The sequence below is a fragment of the Strigops habroptila genome, chromosome 6, assembly GCF_004027225.2.
Source record: "Strigops habroptila isolate Jane chromosome 6, bStrHab1.2.pri, whole genome shotgun sequence".
Classification (NCBI taxonomy): domain Eukaryota; kingdom Metazoa; phylum Chordata; class Aves; order Psittaciformes; family Psittacidae; genus Strigops; species Strigops habroptila.
In genome coordinates, this window is record NC_044282.2 from 7,733,733 (window position 1) to 7,751,922 (window position 18,190).

The 18,190-nt window shown below is 40.7% G+C and overlaps 1 protein-coding gene across 9 annotated transcripts in view; it reads right to left on the reverse strand.

Moving 5' to 3' along the window:
- NCOA7 (nuclear receptor coactivator 7) overlaps positions 1-18,190 on the reverse strand; it is an 89,544-nt gene that overhangs the window by 30,592 nt on the left and 40,762 nt on the right. For all 9 annotated transcript variants that reach the window (XM_030490875.1, XM_030490867.1, XM_030490870.2 and 6 more), the window contains one exon: positions 15,368-15,618. In XM_030490875.1, the coding sequence (XP_030346735.1) occupies positions 15,368-15,618 (251 nt within the window). The remainder of the gene's footprint in view (positions 1-15,367; positions 15,619-18,190) is intronic.

Here is an 18,190-nt window from a genome sequence, read left to right on the forward strand (position 1 = left end):
AGAACAGTTATCACTTGGAGTAACCTAATCAGAGTACTGATAAGAAATTAAGCAAACAAGGCTTCCTGGGGTAGTTACCTTATCAGTAAACGAGGCCTGATACCAACCATCTTGATAGAGATGGAGTAAAATAAGTATCACTGAAGTCATTTTAGAGAGACACAGAAACCTTAAGAATATGAAAGTCCTACTTGGGCTGATAGGCAAGGAATACAGATCAGTTATCTGAACAATTTTTTTCCATTTCTGCTTTTGAAAATGACTTTTTCATAACTCTTAGCAATGCTGTTACGTACAGGGTTGTATGGAGAATAAATACAATTGTGTCTCCACTAGCATCTTTCTGGCTCTTCTCATGGTCCTCAAAGTGAACTGAACAGCACACACTTTAAAATTACTACTTTTAAATAGAAAGTCGTTCTTTCAGCTCACCACCACCACAAGGGCTGGATCCCTGTTTTCAGACCCTCCACCCTCTCTGACATTCCAGCACTTCCCAGAGGCCACAGCAGCCTTCTAGGAAGAGATACTACCCCTCTGTTAGCCAGCTGCAGCAGCTGGGGTGCACATCAATAAAAAGGTTTTTGGCCATCTGATCAGACCTATCTCCCCGAGGCAGAACGTTAGACGAACATTTTCTGCTCAGATTTGGGTAGTGGATTGCTACCATGTTAAAGGAGGAGAAGAGAAAAAAAACCCAAACCAAACAACCCCACCACCACCATCTTGGGTGTCTCGCTTTCTGCTTTGCTTCCCCATTTTCCCCACAGCCTTCTGCCAAGCCCTCACCTTGTTTCTGCATCTTTTTCCTCTACTGAATCATATTATCATTTGGCTTCCTCCTTCTCTACTGCTGAAGTCACTTGAAACAAAAAGGCAGCTGTCACCCATCACAACACTTGTGCTCCTTCATTAGTGAAACTTCTCCTGCCATAGGAGAATAGCAATTCCTTGATCAATACAAATCCGGGCACATGATTCTGAAGTATCTATGCCTTAAACAGCTTTTCCTTGTTCTCAATAAAAACTGATTGTGATTCTCAACTAGAATAAAGAGATCACCAGAAAACACAGGGCCCAAACAAAAATGACAAGGAGTTTAAGGAACTTAAAAAAAAGGTAGTACGTTCTGCTATAAACAGGTAAGGTATTTTAAGGCACATTTAAATAAGAATTTGGCTATTGATATTCATGCAATATTCATATTCTGCAGCCTCTACATGGAAAACTGCAAATACCATAAAACCCCCACCACTCAATTTCAGAGAGATGCAGTTCTTGCCCTCCAACTGTCAAGAGGAAAAATGGACACACTATTGTAAAGAAACAGTGAGATGCAGCCAACAGCCCAGGGCTTTAGCTCTAAATCTCAGCTGGAAAACACTATGACAGCAGTTGAACTATACTGAAACTAGAGTGATGCTGAAGCTGTGCGTCACTAGGCACCAAGAAAGCAGCACTGAAGAGGGGTGACCAGAAGACTCTCTATATTGAATACTAGGGTCAGAAGGGAAGTTTTAAGGAGAGGATGCATAGTGCTGTGAGCAGGGAGGATGTGCAGAGGATGGCCAGTGAAGCCAGAGGGTTCCTGGCATTTGCTCTAGGTGCTGTCTGAAGACACAGGAAGGATTCACATCAACCGATAACCTTGAATCAGACAGAAAACAGACACACTTCTCCAGGTAGAGACCAGTACTTAAGAAACAGGTCATGGTGATGTTTGCCAAAGCACAGCAAGCCTGTAAGGAAACTCATTCTGCAAGATGCACATGCCTTGTTGATGGAGACTGCCTCTCCATTAGCTGAAACTTATCCTGGGAAAAGGAAGACGAGTGGCTCCCAGGGAGCTCTCTCCCACCTTTGTCCAGGTGCAAAGCAGCATATCTTCAATGTGAAATTTGGAGTCATGGGAAAGAAGGAAGGAAAGAACAAGAAGACAGGGGGTAAGGAGTCCTTGTAGCCAAAAATAGGCAAGACAAAGCTATTGTGAGAGGTAAACAGGTTTCTCATAGAGCAGTGAATATAGGTGGGGGAGAAAAAAGAATCAAGAGAAGTCTCTGCAACCCCAAACATACTTTTCGGGTTTGACAAGAATCAGGCTTTGCTGCTAAATACACATTAGGAACAACTTAAGATATGCATCAGCTGGACAGAATAGCTCCCAGCTGCAATTATCGTATCTGTCTTTCTTTACCCTTAAGTAAACTGGTTACACATGCTTTTCTTTTGTGCTGGGGGAAATGTCCTACATGGAGCAGCTGCTTTGTGTCCTAAGCCTCTCTGAGGCAGACTGGGTGTATGAGCAAACATCATCTTCAGCTGCCTGTGGATCAAAACAAAGATCACATTCCCTTTTGGGTTTGAGGCAGAATTGTAACACACACTGAGACTGTTTTTTAAACAGCTGGTTAGATTTCAATAAATAATTTTGTATGTCCCTAGGGAATGTAACGTACAGAAATGTAAGTACATTGAGCATCTCTCCAAAGGAGAGGGTGGTTCATGTTTCAACATGTGAAAGGAAAACAGGTAAGAAAAAACAAACTCATTTCTGCTAGTCACATTTTTGGGGAACAGTTGGTATGATCTTTAAGCCAAATCCCCATGATGCATCTGGAATACTTCTGTAAGCAAAGTTCTTGCAGACACAACTGAGCACCTCCTTACACAAAGGTGAAACACATATTGAGACTGAGCAAGAAACTAATAATTGTTAATTGTATTATTAAACCATATGTGGCTTTGCTCTTGGAGGAGATGTAACTGATGCTGAGATACCAATTGCTCCTTCATTTTGGGTAGGATTTGCATGAGTGCCTGGGTCAGGTTTTCCAGGAGCAATCTAGGGGTCCGAAGTAACTGTACCACTCTTGAAGATTTTATACTAGAGCATTCTGAAGTTTTTACTCCTTAATTTATTGGAATTGACAATTCACACTGCCATGCCATAACACCAGAAAATGTTTGTGGAATCATCAAATGCAGGTGAAGGGTAGTGTCTGCTCTGTAGGGACTGCTCAGACACCTAAAGTTGTACACAAGCTGTACAACTGCAGACCTCTGTGACTTGGCCTAGATTGTATGACTGAAGCTGGGCAAGAAACTTCACTGCAGAGATAGTCTAACTTTACATTATAAACCAGGTTTGTGTTTTTAAATTTGTACAAGATACATCATTCCCAATTTATATTTGTCCAAGGCAGCTATACAAATGAAAGACAGAAATGTAAGTGGTACAGGAATTAAAACACACAAAGGGAGAATTCTTTGGAGAACATGGGAAAAAAAAAAGTGAACAGCTCTTAAATTAGAGGGTATTTAGACCATATTAAATAATTGAAAGTAACCATACAAGACCTTGAGCTCAAAAGCAAAGTCAGTACTGCTCATGTAGAGGAAAGCATTTATAAGATGAACCAAACTCCCCCATATGCAAATACTTGAAAGAAAATGAAAGCATCACATGTGAGGAATCATTCGATTTCGGTTTAAGTGATGCAATAAGAAGAAAACCCGCACAGCTGCTGACTTGACTTCAGCAAAGGTGCAGTGGCCTAGAAAATCAGATTGGTAGCTTTTAAACACAGCTTAGTTAAGGCAGAACCCAGGACTGAAGTTTCAAAAGATTTAAAAAGTTAGACCACAAAGAAGTATACAGCTTTTGTACTCTCTATTTCTTCAATCTCACATCATTCAGCAGTGACAGTAACACCAAATTCTACTTCAGGGAGGACAGAGGGGTATGGTTTCATAAGCCAAATTAATAGCTCCTAAAAGGAGAGTTGCTGCTCCCTCCTCACATCTCTTTCTACTGTGGGCTCTGGTTTTCATCTGATCCCACAGAGAGATTACTCAACTAGTTAAAATAATTATCTCAATTTTTTTCTTTGCTGCTCTAGTGAATTGACTCCTTTTAACCTGTGGTCAGATAAATGCCAGCGCCAGTTCAGAAGGAGAGAAAAAATGTAGTTCCTAGCAGGGGGAGGAAGCAAGAGACCTAACCATTCACACTGGGAACATCAAGCTCTTTGTGGCACTCAGCTGCGCTCTGAAACCATTGCCTAAGAAAACTACAGTCACTAGACTTATAGACATAGTCTAAATCTAGCCTGGGCCACTTTAAGGAAGAATTTTTAAAAAGAAAACCTTTTTAGGCATATGAAACCTATTTTTGACTTGTGAGGGACAATCAGAAAGATTCAGATGGCATAAAATCAGTAAGTTTTAGCAACAAATAAGTTGGTTGATGAGACAATAGTAAGGACAATTAACAGACGTAAGAGGGAAAGAAGCACCCATAGTTTTGAAATAGAGCTTGACCAGTTTAGGGGTCAAGCTAATTATACAATTACTATCTCTAGGGAATTACACGACTGTTACTATAGCAAAGAACAAGATCCAAGATACAAGCAGCTCCTCTAGTACCAGGAATAAATTGGTAATATAAGCATCATGGAATTACAAGTTATACATCCTAACAGCAGAGTTAATCTTGCTTCTATTACCTTTTCATACATTTTCTAGAGTGCTTTTCACCATTAATCACATTCATATGCAAGGTTTTAGCCTGACCAACACTATTTCAAAATGCAAGTGTACAATTTGGATCTATTCGCATTACGGTATAAAACCAAGTTTTCAGTTCCTCACTTCTGGGGAGTTTAGGTTTTTGGATTATGCTTTAAAACAGTAGATGGTTTCCCAGCTTTAGTTTCTGCACATCCTGCACTAATGTACAAACTCTCAGCCCCTCCCAACCTGTCCAATCCTCCCAGGGTGAAACAGCATTTAACCAAGCTTGGTGCCAGCACTGAGGACAAGAGAGGAAAGGGTGGGACGAGGTTGGGAGAGAAAAAGGGGATGAAAATAAAGAAGGGTAGGAGTGACTGAAATAACCAGCCCCATCCCAGCTGAAGCAGTTGGGTGGCAGATCCAGATCCCAACTCTATTCGGCCCTTTAGAAAAAGGACAGTTAGTTGTTTTCTCTTTTCATGATCAGTCCCATGTCTGTTACATGTTGACACAATTCTCTTTCTGAAGGCTGCCTTTAATTCCTACTGATGCTGCCCGGATACAAAGACGTGTGTGGTAATTTTAACTTGCATTCCACAGCCAGGTGTCCTGCACAGTGCTGTGTACAGACAAAGCAGTAGTGAAACAAAAGGAGATCTTGTTACACAAAGCTTTAAGTGTAACATTCAAAAAGAAATACACAAAAAATTTCAGATGGGAAAATATCTGCAAGTGCTCGCCTGCATTTTGCATATATGATCTGACTATACTTACTGTGGAAGTACTTGTAACTATATATTTATTCCGGCCCTAGATAGTCACAGTGAAACTCTGACATGCCTGTAACAATAGGAAGTGATGGTCATTTCTGTGATAGGAGCTTTTTCTCACACGCTCTGGATAACTACATCATGAAAAGCGTGGACTCCTCCTGATCTACTTTTCATTTACCACTAATAATTGTCTCTCCTCACACAAAAGACGGCCTGCAGCAATGGATGTCTACTACTTAAGGGCAGCTTAAACAGCTACCATCCATGAGGTGTACAGCTATTAGGGATGTAATTACACAGCGTGTGGGTACACATGCTGTCTTCAACCTAAGAAGTGCGAATAACAGCCAAAGAAAAGTTGCAGCAATAGGAACTTCAGCATGGGCTGCTACTGGTGTGCGTGGTCTGCACCCCTGAAGTGCATTATTATATCCTCCAGACTGCTTGGCAACAGTATGGTCTAGTTCCCCACTAACATGATTAACATTATAGAAATACACAATGTTAAGTCAGCCTTCCACAGAAATACCAACTTGCATAAGACAATTCACAGACTCTGCATCCAGAGTTTAGCTTTACTCACATAAAAGAAATGCAAAGATGCAAGATTAGAAGCTGTACATTGTCGCTTCTTCCAGTTTCTAGTTCAGGACCATTCAACCAACCCCAAGATCCCTGTGTTTGACAGTCTACCTGTAAAATATCCCGCTATCCTTGTGTATTTGTGTAAGAAGAAAGGTCCTCTTGGGTGCACTGATAAAGCCAGGTGGAGCTGCAGGATGAAATGAATTTTGTGCTTTGCCAAATTTATAAGCCAGTGGGTCTTAGCTGCCTTACCATCTCACAACAGAAACCACGGACTTCAAAGAGAAGTCGTCTACACTCCAAAAATTAGGAAGGTGAATTACATGAATCAACTACTTTCCCCAGACTTCTTTAAAATCAGGGAAAAATTTTTAGTTTAATAAAGACAATAAAAAAGTATCTGATAAGTGCTCCCTTGAATAGCTTTTCCCCCATTATTCAGCACACTGCAGTGTACATCACCTGCAGGTGTATACTCCATGCAGGTGTTTGTGCTATCAACTCATAATCAAGATCAAACTGCACAGCACAGCTGAAGTATCCCAATCTTTGAATGCTCTACAGAAATATGCTGTGTTGCTGGGAACTGCAAGAAGCAAGGCGCACATATCGTTAAATCAGACAAGAGAAGGTTGTTCTTATTTTCTGTCCCTTGCCCAGATGAGCTCAGACATTTGATATCTATCTGTATGGTTGGGAACCCAATTCACGTGCAAACTCTACATCCCATTTTCAGTGGTCTGGCAGATGACATTACCTGTGAATCTTGCTCAGGTAAGTGTCAGTACCTGAATTCATATATCACAAAAGCACCACCATAAAATTTTTCACTGTCCACCATATCAGGGACTCAAAGACAGTACAGACTGAGGAAAACCAGTCTGGCAACAAAGCAGGGCTGAGAGAAGGAATACTTAGGCATCACAGAAGAAGACACACACATATTAGAAAACTCTTAAAGCCACACATGCTGTTTTCCTTCATTCATTTTGCTGCTTGAACGCACAGCAACTTGCCTGGGAAGGTTCTGCCATGCAAGTCAACCAGGACATCTCTTCAAATCACATGCTGTACTGCTTGTCTCTTGGCTGGTGATTACAAAGTCATAGGTTAAAAATATAGATGAAAATCACAAAAACTCTAAAAATACGGGACATGCCCTATTTTCGTGTGCAGAGATGACATCAGCATCTGATGTGTTGCTAACCACCAGCACTTCATCGCACAGATCCTCAGCAGCCATAGAAAAGAGCAATTCAGTTTATACACGTTACTGATCCCAAGCGTGCCTTGCTGAGTCGCATCACAGACATTGTGACAGACTGACAAGACGTGAGGACACGTCAGTGTGGAAAGCTGGGAGCGAGTGTTACAAAATGAAAAAGACGTGGCTTAACTTTGTATTATTATTTAAATGCACGTGAAAGGAGTTCTGCTTTTCAGAACATTTAGGTGAAGTTCTAACAATGCATTTCAAGCACAATATGGGAATTTGTTGAGGAAGAGAAATTAAAAGCCTGCCTTGAGGATACCAGGCTTGAGTTACACAGACTCCCTGAGAATGACTCCCTCAAGCCTCTGCTTGGAGATCAAAACATTTGAAATATGATTTCAAATGCTCCTTATCTACTTGGCTTACGAATATTCCTGCCTTAAAAAGACAGAAATCTTACAAATGCACTCCTCATTCTGCAACTACAAAGAGAATATTCTGCCTCTTCTCTGTGGGCAGAGATCCCCCAGAGAGCTACAGGGAGTCACTGGGCAGGGGAAGGGATGTCAGCACTGATATATCTGGGTGCTGCAAAGAACTGCTCCACAGGTACCCAAGGCATGGGTCCTGGAAATGTGGGTGGAGGAAGAGGCAAAGGATCCTGTCTGCCTGGTTGACAGCCCTCCTAGGAAATGCTGAAGAGAAAAACCTGTGTGAGTCCAACCCTTTCTCCCAGGACAAGACACACTACCAAAATCACCTCTAAGGAGCTGCACATCCCCTGCAGATACAAACAGTAACTCAGCGAGCGCAAGACCCAACAGGCAGCTAGGGAAGTTCAGACTACCCCAAACATGCTGAGCCAGGGGATGCTGGAAGTGAAGGACTCGCCAACCACACAGACATATTTCCCTTCATTATCCCTGGCAGAAATATGACAAGTCTCTTCATTAATTCTCTTGACACGCTTCCCTTTGCCCTCCTGCACGCTCATACCTGCCACAGCCTGGCAGTGTGCTATGTGACCAATTGCTCCACAGCTTTCATCCCTTCCCTCGAGGGACACTTTTCAGAGGTGTTAAGTGCGTCTGCATTTATATATAATTAAAAACATAAATGTTCACTCTTCCTGAAGATTCAGGCCCTGGGAAAAGAGACAGCCCTTGGAAGTACATCTGGTTCTTTCAGCAGTGAGATCAGTTTTAGCTGATCAAACACCAGTCATGTCATCACCCTAGCCCAACCTCTGCAGAACAGATCACAGGATGTCACTATCTTAAATTTTACTTTAGTAACTGCTATATTAGAATATAACTTTCACAAAATACCAAATCCTGGTATTTTTTCCCCAGTGACATAAACTCCACTTTGTAGTTTTCTGCCTCAATAATTACTGCTACTGTTAAAAAGGTATCCCTGATTTCTAATCTCCACTTGTTTCTCTCCATCTCCTAAGCCTGCTCACCCTGCTAAAACTCTTTGCTATGAAATTTTAATTACTTACACAAGTAATTTAGGATAAAGGTCTGGGGTTTTTTTTTTCCCCAAGAACAGTTATAATTGAAGGAGCCTCTCACAAAGTCCTCTAGTCCCCTAAAATTTGCTTCCTCCCCAAGCTGTGCTAAATGGAGCTCGCAGTAAATCGAGTCAGAGAATCTGAGTTAAGAGCAAAACCATCTGCTGCCCCAGCACCCTGGGTTCTGGAAGTTCAGAGAAGGATAGTGACAAGCAAAGTCACGAAACAGCTTACGTGTAAGGAATGCCAATGTTCCTCAGCCTGGAAATGATGGAAGAGGAGTATTTTATAGAGGGAGGAGTACAAAAAAACGAAAAAGGGAAAAAGAAAGAATCATAGGAGGCCTGGAGGTGGTGACTAAGGACTGACTGTTCAATTTCTTCTATCTTCCCAGTTGAAGCATACATTAGTTTACTGACTATCAATGGCCAGTTTAATATTTGGTTTTATGTATCCATATAGCTTCGCTTCCATCCAACATGACTTAAAATCAGCTCAGTCTTCTGTCTTCACTACAGGTTTCAAGGCAACTTGTGTGTTGACAGGCAATACCTATGGATTACATGCAAAACACCAAGTTTAACTTATCTTTTACTTAGTTTCACAACAAACAGGAGCTTATCCATCATGACAAGAATTAGAAGAGGATTCCACAAGCAGCGTTAAGACATGTCCATCCAAATGTTCAGAAGCGCTAACAGCATTACTTCTGGTACTTACTGCTCAGATCAAATTCTCCTGCCTGTGGACAAGACACCCCTTCTGCATGTGACAGCTTCTAGTAAACATCAATTAACAACTCAGCTTGAATATAACCTGGTGGCCTTAACACTGATCCACTGGGATTTGAGATCATTAGTTCTTATTCCAAAACAAGTCATCTGAAACAGGCTGCTTTTCAGTCATTTCTCCACCTCATTCTTTCCGCATGGCTTCAGCATACCAACATATGAAGCTTCCCAACCAGGCGCTGCCTACTACAACCAGTTTACACTCATATGTAAATTATTCCACGTGTTATTCTACATAGGCAATTGCAACCAAATAAACTCCTCTCTATGCTGATTTAATTTTGAGATCTTTACTCTGAAAGAAACAAATTATTTCCCTTTTCACCACTCTTTATATCTGCTCTCATTATTGCTGTTTGAAGCTAACCTGAAAAACAGCGGCTAATGCAAGGTCTCAGAACTTGGGAAAATTCAGATCCTGTTCCTCTTAATGTTGTATTAAGCAACTTAACACAACACTGAGTGGCCCAGTTTGTAAATCACTCGGATTACTCTAGAATACAAAATACTTAGCTACACGAATAGGGTTTCAAAATCAAGCCCCTAGAGATCAGGGTTGATTACAGTAAGCTAATCACCAGCAAGAATTTACATGAATTTTCTTATTCTTTTTTAAATGCACTCTACCTTTTTATGACTAGCACCTTAAGTTCTCAGCTGCGTGCTACTGCTGAACAACCACACCAGATAGCACAAAAAACAAAACTAGGACTCGTTAGCAGAAGCAAGTTTCAATTTTTCAAGTCAATATATACTGAAAAGTCCACTTCAGATTAAGCCTATCTAGCAAACGACTTACTTATTAGAAACTATTATGCAAAGTGGATTCAGTAAGTGCCCCACCTTTTTATTAAATTTAAATTATCTATGAGTTTTCATGGCATTGCAAGCAACTTTCAACTTTGAAACAGAGTAAGCACTGCTGGTACCACGGGAGCTGCCTCTGCTGGTTCTGTGCCAGCTGGGACAAACCTCGCCACATTATAAGTGATGAAAATTGCTATGCCCTCTCTGTTTTATTTACTAATATTTGTTCTTGGCCAGCTACCCAGAACATTCAGAGGTTTGGTAACTGCACGCATGCCGCACTGTATCACCCCCTGCCCAAGTGGTGGCAGAGAGGAAAAGTCAAAAAGGCATCAGTTTTCTTCCTCTGGATTCTGGGGAGATACTCTCGCGCCTCCTGTTCAACATGCAATATTCTATCTCATTAAATGGGCACACACCATTTTCCCTCTTGTGGTGTTTAGGACTCTCACTTGTTTTGGACAGAAATCAGAGCTACAATAAGAGGAGGTTTTGTCAGTCTCACCTCCCACTTGCTGCAGAAATTGAACACCATACAGTGAATGAGAAAGGATGGCTTTATGATTAGAGAGCAGAACCAACTGGATTTTGTTTTGCTGATAAGACAAAAGTAGCATGTAACGTGGCACAAGTCACCTAAACCAAAAACTTTTATTTATGATGCATTCTTTAATGAAGTCCAATTTCTCACATACTGCCGATGACTTATGTCTGCAAGCAGAATCAGTGCAATCTAGGAATATTCTGCACATCTGGTAGAAAGGCACATTATATCATGCTGGAATAAATATACAGATGAAATTCAGTGTTGTGCTCAACCCTAATTTACACCATTGTTACAATGCCTGCTTTCAGGAAGTCACATTTTTTTACTGTCCCAGTGCCTACAGTGGCAAAACACAAAATCACCTTCATTCATCTTAGCAATTCCTGACAGGAATCCTGGTTTCCTAATCTCTCAGGAGTCCATTTAACAGGTCTATCCCAGAGATGTGCATCCCGCCCTAGAGCAAATAAACTGCTTCTTCCAAGCTGTTACAATTCCACTGTTGGGTTCCCGCAACTCACCACATATTTGTATAAGTGTTTCAGAGCCAATGAATCAAGGGAGAAAAAACCCAAAACAATAAGAAGAAAAAAATAGAAACGAGAAAAAAAAAAAATTCAAAGCATAGCATATCAACATCTTCCAAAAAAACCAGGCTTCCCATAAAAAGTGTGTCTGAATCAAGCAGCCAAGCTGCAGAATTAGGCTAACTAGGTTATCCCAAGAAGAAGGGGAGAACACCCTGGGCACCAGGTGTAGGGAGCACGGTGTCTGTATAACTACTGCAGAGTGCCAGACATCCTTGCAAGCTTGAAAGCAAACTACTGCAGTAGCAACAGCCAAAAGGGTAAGACAAAGCTAAGAAGCCAACTATCACATAAGCCAAGAGATGAAGCAAAAACAAGGAAAAAGCAACGTTATTTCCACTAGTCCTCAGGAAACAACAAGCTATATCAGCGCCCTTCTTGTTTTAAGGCAAGAAAACAAGGGCTATACCTGCAAAGCAATGTCTTATAGGCTGACATTTGAAGACTGAATGGTAAAAATTATTCCAGAACTAGAGAGCCACTGAAGAACAATATAAGTGCTAAGAGAAAAGAAAATATGAGACTATACTGGAGAAACCTTCTGGCTAAGAGAAAATATGAGGCTATACTGCAGAAACCTTCTGGCAGTGGGACCTGTTCTGCCATTTAGTAGTGCCTCAAGAGAAATGCTCAGTACCTCATACCATCAGGTTATTTCTAACGGTGCCACCACAGTGCTAGCACATATGCTGTCCAGCACAGTGATGGCTGGGGAGACGGATGCTGTCGGATCCCTTTACACATGATGCCCGAGCCGCAACTCCTCCTCGGCTCGGCGGTGCCACCCGCCGGCTGCAGGCATTAACGCAGCCCGGCCCCGGCAGACCAGGCGAGGAGCTCCTGGCTCCACCACTGCGCTTCCATCTTCTCCCTATCAGAGAAGACCTTTAAGCACCCTCTTTTGTGCGGAGTGTGGCAGGGAGCACTGCCACCTCCAGCTCGCTGCAGCTTTCAGAAACTGCCTTACAGTCTTTCCACCGGAGAAGAGGGATTTACCAAGCCAACACCATCTTTCTGACACAGTATCGGCCCTTGCATAAGTCCATTAAAAGGCAGAACATTCACACTGAGAGCAAGGATGTCACAGCGTTTACAAATTCATAAGGCAAACACATTCACAAACTTCTAATGAACGGACATGGTGTGCAAGGAACAAATTATCATGAGATGTGATGTTCCTACCCTGATCTCAAACAAAACAATAAATAAAAAAGGAGTTACAGTCCTGTGAAATTTGAAAGGGAGATTATTCCAAGGACAGAGGTCTTCATTCTGTTGGAGTGACAGACACAACCCTTCTAGGCTCAAAGCATCTTATGACAAGACCTCCATTAAGCCACAAAATAAAGTATGTATGCATCATCCTACCAATACAGATGAGAATATCCAAGACTGTTGATACATCTAATGGATTCTTCTTCTGACTAGGAAAACTAAGCATTTTGGCAAAGTGCAGAAAGCATTCAGAAAAAGAATTAGTAATTCCTGCATCACATTTTCTTAATGTTCTAGACACTAAGTCAAAGCTAGTAATTGAGAAGAAACAGCCATCAAACAAAACCCCCAAGCCCTTGTGCAAACACACCTAGAAAAATGGTTAACCGTAAGAGAGACTATTTTAGTCAGAGCACCTCAGAAACATCAATAAAGGGACGACTCAGAAAATCACATGGAAGAAAAAAAACCTCCGGTAGATGCATCCGTAATGTTAAATATGAAAACAGATGTATCCACATGGATAATCCCTCCCAGCCAGCGTGCTTGAAAGCAGATCAGCAATTAAGAAAATAAACTCTTTACAGAGTTGGCAGTACCTTCCCACCACTGCAGCTAATACGGCTTCCAGCAGGGAACTGCTGATTGCACACCTCCTGGCAGAACTCAGCTCCCTGAGATAAATGGTTTTGTCCTCTGCCACATGCAGGTAAAGGCCATTATTTAAACAAGTCCAGTTCTTACAGGCTGCTGCGGGTGTAGGGAGAGCTCTCAAACTGCTTGGCACGTTCCCAAAGGCAGCAGCTTTCAGGAGAGCGGCAGCAACAAGCAGCTAAGCAGGTAACCACCAACGGCTATAGCTGCAGTGGACGGAGTCTGCTGTGAGACATGCAGACTCATAAGTACTGTGGCAAATGAGAATTCCACCAGAATTACTTCATTTTGAGAGCTGCATAGGGAACATGGAGCTATTGCACTTGATTCACAACCGTTTTCCATCTCTCTTTAAACTTTCACTTCCGCAATTTTGATGCTCTAGCTGGGTTAAAGCCTTTATTTAGGAACAGCCAAAAGCAGGCATTTAAACAACAAAAGGGTCTCTCTCTCTACAGCTTTTGTCAGCTGGGTCTGTGCACAGTCCAACAGCAGCATTAAATTACTGTAGCTCTCAACAGAAACTCTGTAGTTCTGCAGAAGCCAGAGGCTTTGCACAACCGCGTGATGGCCAGTAGCATTTCAGGCTACCCCCACAATGATGCCAGTGCACACAAAATACTGGAACACTTACAAATCAAACATTAGTACAACCTGAGTTTGTATTGACTGTTGGATCACAAGCCAAAGACAACCTGGAGAGCCTTATGTTCTCCCTCACTAGTCCTGCTACACTCCTCTATGAGAAAGAGGGATGCTACCGTCCTCCTTCTTGCTACTGCAACTGCCAACTGCCACAGCTCTGTACACAAACCTACTGAAATACTAAAGAAACAAAATTCAGCTACCTCACAAAACCCTAAATTCCCCTAGGTACAAGCCAACAATAAATCACTTTTAGCAGAAGCACTTTAATAGGAATGCAACAGAAGTTTGTCTTTTGGTGTATTTGCCTTTTTTTAAATTACCATTCTACCAAAACAAAAAGCATTCACAGGTTCATTCATTAACAAATCTCCAGTTTTCCTCCACACATGTTATTTCAACAACAGTGTAGGACTTCAGACAAAGACAAGCACGTTTTCTTTTAGTTTCCAAACTACTGATCTCATTAGATTCAAACCTGCCAAAAATTCCGGACTGATCAATAAATCACTGTGAACTCTTGAGCTTGCCAGGAAACACTGCACCAAGCTTTATCTTCTTTTTGATAAGGCCTGTGTTGCCTCCTAAAAGACAATCTCCAGGTATGGAGTAGTCTGCATACACAGTCTGCACAACTGCATAAAAACATTTTTACCGTGGATTCATTTCTTTCTCCTACTTAGGAGTTGGCCATCCACGCACACACTGTGTGAGCAAGAAGGAAGTCTGCTTTGGGATAGCTACAATTTTCTGTTCCCTTCCTTCTCTTTACAGTATTCTGTACAAGACAGAACCAGAGTTCCCTTAATCTAAGAGGTCATTCTGCAAAATACCACGAGAAAATTTGAAGTAGTTCATAAATTATATCTAAAATTACTTAGAGTATCTAAAAAATTATAATCCAGAACTGCAAACAGATGTGTGCCTCATCTCACATATTTATGCACAAACTGATTATTTTTTTTCTGGAATTAATTGCAAGAACAAATCCAAAAAAGGTGTTTATGATTAACTGAGGTACTGATACAGTTAGGGGAGGTGAAGAGGAAACAAGCTTTCCAGCACATAAGCCCTTTACATCTTGTTTAAAAATATATCGCTAATTTACTTACCTGCTCACATTTCAACAGACAAAATGAATATGAATTAAGACTGAAGTCTTAAACAGTATACATCAATTTATGAAACAACCCCACAAAAAACAAACACCTGAACCAAAATGCCATAAAATATTCAAAATAAATCATAAAAAATTTTTAAAATTAAATACAGTAATAAACTTAATTGTTGCCTATAACAACACTGAGGTTTAGAGCTGAGAAACAAGAAATACCTATTTTTTTTTTTGAGAACTGCAAGGTTAAAGTTAGAAGCAGATGATATTTAAAATTGTCTGGTTTTATGGGAAGGATATCCAATGTCAATTATCTTTCTAAGGAAAGCATACAGAATATGAGAAAAGTACATTACAAGCTACCAAAACAAACATGTTAATGCTATAGTATTTTGAAATACAACTCACCAGTACTATAGTATCTTTTAAGTTCTGTGCGTCTGATGTCTTTTAGTTGGTTGTACTTTTTCTTTCTCTTTTCTTTGTCTGGAGCAGTTTCCTTTTCCCCAGCAACTTTACAGTTGTCTTCAGAGGAACTGATTTGCTCCAAAATAACTTTACTTTCATCATCTTTCTCAGGTGTTTTGGAAACAGGAGATCCAGGGGAATTGGCAGAGACAGTCTCAGTGTTTTGTTTGGCTTGCCTTTTCTTTTTCAAACTATGCATAAAGAAAAAACCCACAACATTAACATGATGCCAACCTCTATAGACAAGTTAACTCACTTGCTAACTTGAGTTTTTTAAAATTAATTTAACATCAGAATTTTTCAGAATTCAGTAAAACCCACCCATTTTACATCAGTAACTTCAAAACTAAGATTATCCTAAAGCATACTCGACAATCATATCATCATCTCAAGGCTATCTTCTCAAGAGTAACAAAAAAAGTAATAAAGTTTTTACTGTTGTTTACTGAGGAGGAGGGACAGGGAAAAAGGAACAAAGAACATGGAGAAGTTGTTTTGTTTTAAATCACCGTACATCCAAACACAGAAACAAGATACCCGAGTCATGTTTTCAAGAAGCTTAGGATAAAACAAAACCTCAGATCATAATGTATTATAATGCAACAGCTAACGTAACAATTTCACAGCCAACTGCTCCTGCTTTATAAAGCTACTTGTTTTGATACAAACTTGTTATTTCTTCCCATTTTGTCCAAGGTTATCTCCCAGCCGCCACCCATGTTACTCCACATCTGTTCTTGCACAAGCCACACCACCTGGTACTCCAAGTGTCACCCAGCAGCCGCTTCCACAACGTGACCAATGTGGCTGCAAACTGCTTGTTCAGGAACATTTTCCAGCTGCTATAGCTCTTCTGACAGAACTCTTAACAAGCTGCCGATAAATCTTTCAAATTATCACTATAGCAACAAGAGTATTTTCTTTTTAGAAGACTCCTTAAAGCACAGCTCAAGTGAGAAAGATGCCTCAGGATTCCTAACATGGAATTTTCTGCTAAATCACCATCTTTAGCACTGACTCTGCTTAGCGAGAGCAAAGGCTGACTTTGAGGACCAGCATCACTAACACGGTCCTCAGTTAAGAATCTCTGACACGTACAACACAAAATGAAAAACTGATCTATCTAATAGACCTTCTCTCTAGTACCTTAGCTTCTAAGTTACAAGGCACCTAGGAGAGGGAGTAGCATATTTATGTTGTTGATGGTAAAAACTGTTACATGCACAGGAAGATTTATGCATAGAAGGTACAATGGGTCACCACAAATGGTAAAAGGTCACATAATCTCACAACAGTAGTTTACATAGGAAAAACATAATGTGTGAAGTTACTAACATAATGCAGGAATTTCAGAAATTCTTCCATCCAATCTTTTATATTTATATGCTATTAATATATTTTTTTACAAGCTACAACATAAAAATAAATACACAGAGCATTTCAGAATTACAGTAGGACATTTCAGGCTACACACCTTTCTTGTTTTAAGTAAAACATTAAAACCAATTCCCAAATTTAGAATATCCAAGCTGGAGACCTCTGAGAAAGGTCAGTTTCTCAGACCACATGTGACCAACATGTTCCAGTGAAGCATTTCAAAAGGCTGTCTTGCAAAAGCTGTGTCTATCACACACACATGTATACATATTTCTTAAAAGCTTCCCAAAATACGACAGCAGGAGATTAATGTTCTGCAGGCAACTCAATGAAGGTGCTGTGGTTCCCCATTCATTCAGACCCACTGATTTGTGAGACAAGTAGCTGTAGTAGTTCAGGCTCTGCACAGCAAATGAGATTTATTGTGTGTGAAACTTTACACATCAAGTTCTGACTACATGTGAAAACAACCTACGGGGGTTTATAAGAGATAAAAGCGAATACATCTATATAACAAATGAAGTGTTTTGTTTAGACTAATGAAAATTTGTGTATGCAGAGGGACCTTATTTTTGACTAATAAGCCACAGTCCTGAACAAAGGCTGCTGTGGCAACCGCAAAACATTACAGTCACATTGCATACACAATGTCTATATTTAGCCCTGGCAGAAATCTTTGCAAAGCAGCCCTCTATGCTGAAATGGCAAATCCTTACCATGGTTGTACTTGACTCCAGACTTGTAAATGAAACACATCCCTGACTTTTTACTCTAGTGACTCAGCAACCTTCCTGTACTTGTGCCTATCAGAGCACCCAAATCATCTGCTCCAGCAGATGCGAACTAACAAGCACCCACTAGCAGCCCCATTTCTATTCGCACTGCACCAGACTTCAGTCCTCAGATCCTTAGTCTATTTGTTTTGATCATAAACTCTTAAGTAAGCTTTCCATAGTACAAATGTAGTATGTCAAAACAACAAAAGAAGCTGCTAATGGAAACACTGAACCTTTTTTTTTCTTTTTTTTTTTTTTGAGGGGAGGGAAGAATAAAGAGAAAAACCTCTCTTAGAGGTCAACAGTCCTCGTGACAATACTAACAGCTTCTGTCGGTACTTTCCTTAAAACATACTCATTTGAACTAGAGTTTCTGAAGTTGCCCCAGGCAACTTTAAGAATAAAGAGCTGAAACAGAACTGGTCCATTACTGATAGAAACGAGGAAAGCAGAAACGAGTGCCTGAACTGACTCAATGCAAGGTAACTGATGCTTTGCTCCGTAATATTTAATCTTGCCCAATTCCCACATACTACAGCCCACTGAGAGCTCACTACACAACCTATAGCATCCTCCACACACAGCTGCTGCTGTGAATGGATAGTGCCAC